This window comes from Arachis stenosperma, chromosome 2, assembly GCF_014773155.1.
Source record: "Arachis stenosperma cultivar V10309 chromosome 2, arast.V10309.gnm1.PFL2, whole genome shotgun sequence".
Lineage (NCBI taxonomy): Eukaryota > Viridiplantae > Streptophyta > Magnoliopsida > Fabales > Fabaceae > Arachis > Arachis stenosperma.
In genome coordinates this window covers 47,502,667-47,512,529 of record NC_080378.1, presented here as the reverse complement: position 1 = coordinate 47,512,529, position 9,863 = coordinate 47,502,667, and the positions used below count along the sequence as shown (strand labels likewise).

Here is a 9,863-nt window from a genome sequence, read left to right as displayed (position 1 = left end):
TCTCTTTATAGTTTCTCTTGAGCTTAGCATGAGGACATGCTATTGTTTAAGTGTGGGGAGGATGATAAACCACTATTTTATGGTTTATCTTGTGCTTAATTGAGTGGATTTTATCAACTCTTTGCCCACTTATTCATACTATTTGCATGGTTTTACATTTGCCTTCCTAATTATGTGCTTTGATTGAAAACATGCTTCTTTGGTCTTATATTTGTTAATATTAATCCTCTTTTATTACCATTAGATGCCGTGATATGTGTGTTAAGTGATTTCAGGAATTACAGGGCATGAATGGCTCAGAGGATGGAAAGGAAGCATGCAAAAGTGGAAGAAATACAAGAAGTTGAAGAAATTGCTAAGTTGTCCAGCCTGACCTCTTTGCACTAAAATGATCATAACTTGAGCTACAGAAGTCCAAATGAGATGGTTCCAGTTGCGTTGGAAAGCTAACATTCGGGGCTTCGCGACGATATATAATTTGCCATATCTGCCCCAATGCCAGGCAACACGAACGCGTGGATCACGCGGCCGCGTGACTTTGCAGGAACACAACCCACGCTAATGCGTGGACGACGCCTCCGCGTCACTCTTCCGCGACCTGTACGGACCAGAAAGCGCTGTGAGTGATTTCTGGGCTGTTTTTGACCCATTTTTCAACCCAGAACACACAGATTAGAGGCTATAAAGTGGGGGAATGCATCCATTCAGATCAAGCTTTTCATAATTGATAATTTTAGGTCTTAGATGTAGTCTTTAGAGAGAGAGGTTCTCTCCTCTCTCTTAGGATTAGTATTTAGGATTTCTCTTAGTTTTAGGATTGCTTCTCAATCACAGGTTCAATATTTTCTTTTATTTATTTTTCTAATTTAATTTATGAACTTTTCCATGTTACATTTGATTTTCTATTTAATATATCTTGAGGTATTTCAGACTTATGATTGCTTTCTTTAATTTATTAATGTTCTCGATTTATCCAAATTATTTTCATTCAAATAGAATTTCTTCCCTTTTGACTTTGGTTGATTAATTGGTGACTCTTGAGTTATCAAACTCATTGTTGATTGAAAATTAGAATTCTTCAAGAATTAATTCGAGATCCAATAACTCCAACTTTTCCCAAGGAAAGACTAGGACTTGAGGATTCGAATTAATTTATTCACTTAACTTACCTTCATAGTTAGAGGTTAACAAAGTGGGAGAAAAATCCAATTCTCATCACAATTGATAAGGATAACTAGGATAGGACTTCCAGTTCTTCTACCTTGCCAAGAGATTTTATTATTGTTAATTTATTTTACTTGTCATTTAAATATGCTTGTGCCCATTGCCCAAACTCCAATACCCCAATTTACAAACTCATAACCAATAATAAGAACATACCTCCCTGCAATTCCTTGAGAAGACGACCCGAGGTTTAAATACTCGGTTATCAATTTTAAAGGGGTTTGTTACTTGTGACAACCAAAACATTTGTATGAAAGGACTTTTGTTGGTTTAGAAGCTATACTTGCAACGGGAATTTATTCTGAATTCTAGACCACGCAAAAGTTCTCTCATCACTGATCCCTTGCACCATAGAAACCATGACCTTTGAGAAGGCTTTGTGTGACCTAGGGTCAAGCATAAATCTCATGCCATTCTCTGTAATGGAGAAGCTGGGAATCTTTGAGGTACATGCTGCAAACATCTCACTAGAGATGGCAGACAAGTCAATAAAGAAGCCCTATGGCTTAGCAGAGGATGTCTTGGTGAAGGTTGAACATAGGAAAGGATGAGGATGATTCTATCATCCTCGGAAGGCCATTCCTAGTTACTGCAAATGCCATGATTAATATGGCAAAGGGAGAAATAGTTTTCCAACTAGGAGAGGACTACATCTTGTTCAAGATGTCCAATCCCAATTCTCCCTCTGATAAGGAAGAGACAATGGTGCAACACTTAGTGTCCCAACCATCTCTTTCAATGCAAAGCTTTACTAAGCCCCTAAACATCAATTCTAAGTTTGGTATTGGGTAGCCATTAACAAGTTCTAAGAACAAAGGTATTAGGAAGAAAGTACTTAAAGGCTGGAAGGACAAGAAAGTCCCCACTGGAGGCCTCTCACCTGGCATGAGAGTTGTCTTCACCAAGAAACCAAATATACCACATACAGTGAGTTGTATCCTATCTCTAGAGCATGTGGAGTTCATTCATGAGAAGACAGGAAGAAAGTTCACTATAAGGGATGAAATTCTGAGCCCATACTCACCTCCGTAAGGAGCTAACCATCAAGCTAATGACGTTAAAGAAGCACTTGTTGGGAAGCAACCCAACCTTAATTAATTATTTCTATTTTCTTTCATTTTATTTTTCTTTAAGTTATTTTTTTAGGTTCATGATCATGTGTAGCAGTCAGAACAGAGATAGAAAAAAATTCAGCAGTGAAAACAGAACACTCTAGATGGAGTGTTGCTGGCATTGAACGCCAGCCAGGGAGCAGACCCTGGGAGTTCAACACCAATGCAGAGAGCAGAGATTTTGAACTTCCTAGCCTCTCAGGACCAGTGGGTCCCACAGCATCTTTACCTATGTAACACCCTACCACACAAAGCTTTACACCTAGGATGTAAAACAGAGGTGGCGAGGTATTACGACCTCTAAAATAAAATGTGTACATATAATAGCAGAAAGAATATAATAGACTAGGAGCCTTGAAAATAGGTAAAACAAAATCGCGAAATGAAAAGCACACTGCTCCGGAAACGGAATAACTTAAGTGTTAAGAAAAATATATCTATCAAATATAAGATAATAAAAGTAGGACTAGAGGGCCAAAGATACAAAATAACAAGCTCCTAACTTAGCCCGCGAAGCCAAGGTTGGCCGAAGAATAGTTACACATATATATTTACATATCCGAAACCCAAATGTACATAAACAAAATCCTACCTCTCGATAAACCTCTAAGAGGATCAAAAGAACAAGTTATGCAGAGAGAAAGCTAAATACACGTATATATATCACTGTACAAAAAAATAACCCAGTAACCACTTCGCTTCAGGGGTCCAGATGCCTAACGAGATGCCTCTCGACCTGCATCTGAAATATAGTATGGGGTGAGAAGCAGAGGTTCTCAATATGGTAAAGGTGCCACACACATAATATATAAGGTCCTGGGAATGCCAAAGGCAATCCTAGAACTCCGACACTCAGATTATAGAGCTTAAAGTATTAAACAGTAGCCATAAAAGGTGGTTTACTAAGAGTATCTGAACCTAACTTAACTTAATTCTAAATCTAAGTCCCGTACTGCCATTCCTCCATACCTCCATCTCCGTCAGCATTTCACAGACAAATAAATAGATAAAGGCAAGCACAAGAAGGTTACATGTACTGCGGGTAACAATATACATTTAACATGGCAAGTACACTTAGGCATACCCAGTTAATGCATAAACAAGTAATTCAAGTAGTATGCATAAGATGCATGTCTGTCTTATCGCTGATGAGGCTCATTTGTCGGTTATCCAGCCAATCCGACAAGTCCAAAAACCTTAGACTATCCCTCGATGTGTATCCCCAAGAGTCTATGCATAGCTTTTTCTCAAATAATCAATATTGCTCAATGGGGGTTAACATTCCTGGGAATTTATAAGTGCCCGGTCACCCTTACATCGTAGGGTCAATAGAGTATCGAATTTTTAACATGGTACACGTGATGGCAAGCCACGGTACTTTATCTAGGAAATCTCGTATCTCAGATCATTTAGTCATTCAAGCCAAGTTTCATACATAATCATTCATTTGAGTAATCCAGCCAAGTATCATATATGATCATCCGTAACATTTCATAATCTTTTCATCACTTTTCAGCTTTACTTCATCTCAAAGTTATCCCCCCTTCCTAGCTTCATCTGATTATCAGGTTTAACACTACTGTTTATGGCTAAAGGAATGAAAATAGAGGTTTAGAAGTTTGATATATAGTTTAAAATGCAGAAAACCATGTTTGCTGAAAGAGGTACCACGCGTACGCGTGGCTCACGCGTGCGCATGGGAGTGTAAAACTGCAGCTCGCGTGCGCGTTATTTTGTCATGCGTACGCATGGAGGAAAACTTCATGTCACACATGCGTGTGGGTCACGCGTGCGCGTGGGTCACGCATACGCATGGGACCAGTCGAGTACGCATCGCCAAAGATCCATGCCACACGTACGCATGGACCATGACCACACGTACATGTGGGTGTACGTTCTCTTAAAAAAATACATTCAGTAGCAGAGCTGCAGAATTATAGAAGGCCTCCTACATAGTTAAATATAAGTTACAAATTCCACACCAAAATTTCCAACGAGCATAACTCAATCATTTTAAATCAATTTTCTTCCATTCTTCAAACGACCTAAACTTCACGAATATAATTTTCATTTAAAAAAAAGTTAGAATCAATTTGGGATTTCGGAAGCAAAGTTATAGCCCGTCGAAGTTCAGTCCAAAATCAACTTTTGCAAAATTCTTCTAAACTCATTTTCATCCAAGATTTTTATTCCATGCATTACCAAACCTATCAATACCAACACAATACACCAACAATAATACTCAAATAAACTCTACATTAACTCACCAACCACAATTCAATAATATTACACAATTTCAAGTTCATCATGCTTCCTTCAATACACTTGTAATTATATGATCCATAATTTCAAATCACCAACACAATCTCCACCACACAATCAAATCACCAAATCACACCAAACATGTTCATCAATACATTAATTACACAACTGCATTCCAACTTATCCTATGGTCATCTAGCCTAAGTTTTCACAGAACATTATATATTAAATGCAAGAAACCTAAACCATACCTTGGCCGATTCCCACGTAACGATCAAGGCAATTTAATTAAAACCAATCACAGCCCCAAAACCTCAACTAAATAGCTTTCTCCAAGTTCTGGTATTCACAATTTCAAGCTCCAATTATTTATTCACAACCTAATACACATTTGACGAATCCATATTTGATGATGAATTTTGGTTAGAATTCAATGGATTTCATCATATAAACTTGCACTTATTCCCTTTAATAGCATGTTTTTGAATCTCCCTCCGAAATTGTGCTTGATTATGAAAATATGCTCTTTTGTGCTTACTTTGATCTATTTTTATTCCATTTGCCTTCCATTTGATGCCTTGATGTGTTTGTGAGTGATTTCAGGTGAATAAGGTAGGAATGTGATGGAGAAAATAGAAGAAGAGCATGCAAAGTGGAGGAAACATGAAGAATCAAAGGAGATGAGCTCAGAGACCTCTGCGTGTGCACAGCCTCTTGTGCGTTTGCACAGAAGCCCAAGCAGAGCACGTGGATCATTTCGAGCGTGTCGCGCGTCTCGTCAAGCATCGTCTAGTGTGCGTGCGCACAGCTACTTGTGCGTACGCACAAGTCTGTGCGTCCGCACAGGTGTCCGCACATGACCTCATTAGAAAAGCACGTGACTCGCAATTTCAGGGCTTTGGAGGCCCATTTCTGAAGAATTTTTGCTCATATTGGATGGGAAATGAAGGATACAACATAGCATAGCATTAGTATAGTTTTAGGAGTAGAATAGAATGTTTTTAGTTTTAGTTTTCTCTAAGTTTTCTTATCTTTTCCATTAGGGTTTCATTAGGGTTTTACATTCCAAGTGTTATTTCCATTTTTGATCATTGGGTTTTGCTAATCTCATTGTAAGTATTCTCTTGTTATTACTCTTTATAGTTACATTGTTATTACTCTTTCTTAAAATTCAAGTTATATTTTCAATTTTGCTTCTCTCTTGCAATTTCACCTTTTTGTTGATGAATTTAATGTTTGATGTTTTTTCTATGCTTTCTTATGCTATTCTTGTTGATTGAGATCAATTGTTGCTTTTGGTTTCAAGTCATTTCTCATTTTCCTCATGTTTAAGCTTTTTGTCCACCAAGTGTTTGACAAAATGTCAAACATGGTTTTAGGCTAAATTTTTGTCTCTTGGCTTGGGTAGAGTGAGCAATTTGGTTCCTAGAGTTGGAATGTCCAACATTTAGTGTCAATCCTTGGATTGTTAATTGTTCTTGTTCCAACTAACGCTAAGTTGTTGCTAAGGCAATTAGCAAGCAATTTAGGATTTGTGGGTTAAGAACACTTATGCTCATTTAACTTACATTCTGATGTGAGGGTTGATCAAGTGAGATTAATCCAACATAATTGGCATAGTTGTGGTTTCAACAAGGAAAGGATCCTTAGCTCACTCTAAGCCAAGACCCCTTTTTATGCTTTCAATTTTCCATACATTGCTATGTTAATTTCTTTTATACTTTACTTGTTTATATTACATAGTCAGTTCTTTAATTTCTTCATTAGTTCAATCATTACAATTTTGCATGTTCTTTTATTGCTTTATATGTTCATTTCTTCGTTAACAACCCCTTGATCACTACAACCGAAATTTGCGCACTTATTGCCTCTTAAGTGATTCCTTGGGAGACGACCCGAGAGCTAAATATTCTCAGTTTATATTGGTTTTGAGTTGTGACACATCTTGTGAATTTCCAAATTTGATCAGCGACCGATTATCGGGTTTGGGTCTATACTTGCAACGTTAATCCTATTTTAGTGTGAAAATCAAAACTTATGCTTTTGGCCGTCGTCAAATTTTTGGCGCCGTTGCTGGGGATTTCACTTTAAGTGCAATGAGTGCCATGATTTTTGGTTGTGTAAATATGCGAATAGTGTGAATAGTTGATTTTTGGTTTGCTACTTGGCATTGATTGTAGTTACTACTTTCCCTCCTTAGTTAGTTTTGGTAGTTATAGAGTGTTAAGTTAGTTCTTGCTTACTTGCCTACTTTTGTTTTGCCTTTCATAATTGCATGCTTTTATTGCCTCTTCAGTTGAATGACACGGTCGCTTCTAGACCCGAGCTTGGCCACTTTTGACTCGGAAATTGAAAGAACTTTTACTCGTATAAGACAAGCTTGGCGCCGGCTAGCTTTCGTGAATAGTAAAGCGGGCTCCCTTGAGGACCATTCCCATTCACTATCACCACCTATCCGTGACTATCATTCTCCAATCAACGAGGAGACTCTATATTCATCTGTGGATAGTTTTGAACTATCTTTGAGTGACTCAGGTGACACTGTCATGGCAGACCCACCTCGAAGGATTACCTTGAAGGAGGCCGGAGTTTCTGATCTTGCCTTGCACCCACTTTAGATTCTATATCCGGCCTTGGATCCGAATTTTAAGCTTAAGTCTAGCACAATCAACTTGCTCCCCAAGTACAATGGATTGCCTGGGAAAGATCCTCTGAAGCACCTTAAGGATTTCCAAGTTGCATGTGCAACTGTGAGAAGACATGCAGTGGATGAAGCCGCGGTGTTGGTCTTCGCTTTTTCTTTCTCCTTGGAAAGAAAAGCGAAGGAGTGGTTTTATACTATGCCGGGTGAAGTTAGATCCAATTGGGACTTGTTGTGAAAAGAATTTTTGGAGAAGTTCTACCCTCCCCAGAAGACAGACAAGCTGAGAAGAGAGATTTCTTGCATTGTGCAACGGGATGGGGAGACTTTGTATGAATATTGGGAGAGATTTAAGAAGTTGCTAGAAGCTTGCCCACACCACCAGATAGATAAGTTGGTTTTGATCAGTTATATCTGTCAAGGAATGCACCACCAAGATAAGCTTCTCTTGGATGCCGTGAGTGGAGGATCATTGACCAAAAACAAGACCACAGCAGAAGCATGGGAAGTTATATTGGACCTAGCGGATTCTACTTAACACTCTTGGGCTAGGAGTCCACAACCAAAAGCTGTGAGCGAGGTTTCTCCCTCCGAAGATGCTATTTTAACTAAGACCCTTAGTGAGATGACAATTTTGTTGAGGCAAATCACCCAAGGGCAACAAATCCCTCAAGCTTTGATAAATGAACCACCTCAACCTCCTAGGACCGAAGGACCATCAAGGATATGTGGTGTTTGCTCTTGTACTACTCATTACACCAATGAGTGACCTCAGATCCAAGAGGACACTACATTGGCAGTTGCTAACCCTTATCCACAAAGACCCAATTACACCCAAGGACCCTACCCACATATAGGTAATCAAGGCCAAGGGTGGAGGTATAACTCAAACCAAAGATGGAACCAAGCTTCCCAAGCTCAACCCAATTAAAATGCTCAAGTCTACTACCATCAACACCCCCAAGGCCAACCGCAATACCAACAACCATACCAACAACCCCCACAACCTCCATCTTAAGTGAAGTATCAACATCCAAACAGTAGATCCAATTCTACTCAAGTTAACCAATCCCTTCCCTCCAATCAATCCCACATGAATGACACAATCCATACCTTCATGCAAGAACAAAGAGAGTTCCATAAGAAATAAGATGCTTACATGGCTACAATAGCCGAAGCCCTTACCCGTTTGACTCTCCCTCCTCAAACCACACCAAGCACCCAACAAGCTTCAACCTCAAGTAGTTTACCGTCCCAACTTCAACCCAATCCTAAAGGAAGCATAAACGCCATTATTCTTAGGAGTGGTACTAAGTTGGATAAGAATGTGGCTATACCTCCAAAGTTGAATGAGGAGACCAACAATGAGGAGGTAGGAGATGAAGTAGAGGTGATGAGGAGTGGAGATGAAGATATTGATAAAGATGAAAAAGAACCACCAAAGGTCAAGGAGCCAAAGAGAAAGACCTTTCTTGAAGAGCCTTTGCCCATTCCATTCCCAACAATAGCTAAGAAAGTAAAGAAGCAAGAAGATCTTGACCCCACTATGGTGGAAGTTTTTGAGAAAGTTAAAGTTACCGTCCTTCTCTTTCAAGCCATTCAACAAGTGCCGAAATATGCCAAGTTCCTCAAGGCTATTTGCACTCACAAGGACAAGCTTGGCAACCTCAACAAAAAGCCGGTAGATGACTATATCTCTTCTTTACTTCCTGAAAAATGCAATGATCCCGGCCTATATTTGGTCGCTTGTTTGATTGGTGGGACTAAGTTCATGGACTGTATGTGTGATTTGGGGGCGTGTGTGAACATCATGCCACTCCCTATTTATGAGAGATTGAACTTAGTACCTCTTAAGAGATCCAGGGCGAGATTCGTGCTAGCCGACAAGAGTATTGTGTCAGTTGTGGGGTTTGCAGAAAATGTAATTGTCAATATTCAAGGATTTCTCTTTCCAATGGATTTTCACATCTTGGAGACCTCTCCTATTGACTCAACCAATCCATCATCAATACTCTTTGGACGACCATTCTTGAAGACGGCCCGTTTCAAGTTAGATGCACATTCGGGAGTCAACTCTTTTGAGTCGGATGGCAAGTTAGTCAAGTTCACTTTGGAGGAGTCTGATAAGCCCATTCGTGGAGCTTACTCTGTTTTTGGATGTGACATAGTTGAAGACAAGGTGAGTGAAGATGGCAAGGAGCAAGGAAAAGAGGATAGTACAAAAGACTCAATTTCAAAGGATCATGCTCAACCAAAGCAAGCCAAGGAGTTGGAGATTTTCCTCCCTGGGGAACTTCCTAAGTGACCAATGAAGCCATGCAAGTCCAACTTAGGACTCTAAACCAAAGTGCTTGGTGGGAGACACCCCCACCATCGTGACATTTTTTTCTAGCTCTATCTCTTGTTTATAGCTTTTTAAACTATTTGTTTTCTTGTGATATAATGCTTATCTTAGGTTTGTTTGATGATTTTGAGTTGTGTAAGTTGAATTACTTGTGGACTATGATTTTGTGCTTGTTTGGATGATATGGGGTTGGTATGTTGGTGTACTAAGGTTGGGAACCTTAGTTTTGAAGAGAAAAGAAAATTCTGAAACAGGGCATCTGTGTGTACGCACCAAACTG

At 39.3% G+C, this 9,863-nt stretch overlaps 1 protein-coding gene and 1 non-coding gene across 2 annotated transcripts; one reads left to right on the top strand and one right to left on the bottom strand.

Moving 5' to 3' along the window:
* Nucleotides 1–7,519: 7,519 nt before the first annotated feature.
* Nucleotides 7,520–7,626, bottom strand: LOC130964917 (small nucleolar RNA R71). Its single transcript, XR_009080982.1, has one exon. It is a non-coding gene; the product is annotated as a small nucleolar RNA R71 (small nucleolar RNA).
* A 772-nt stretch (nt 7,627–8,398) lies between these two features.
* LOC130962861 (uncharacterized) lies at nt 8,399–9,544 on the top strand. The gene has a single exon (XM_057889018.1). It carries the CDS (start codon nt 8,399–8,401, stop codon nt 9,542–9,544), a length of 1,146 nt encoding a protein of 381 aa, XP_057745001.1.
* The last annotated feature ends 319 nt before the right edge of the window (nt 9,545–9,863 follow it).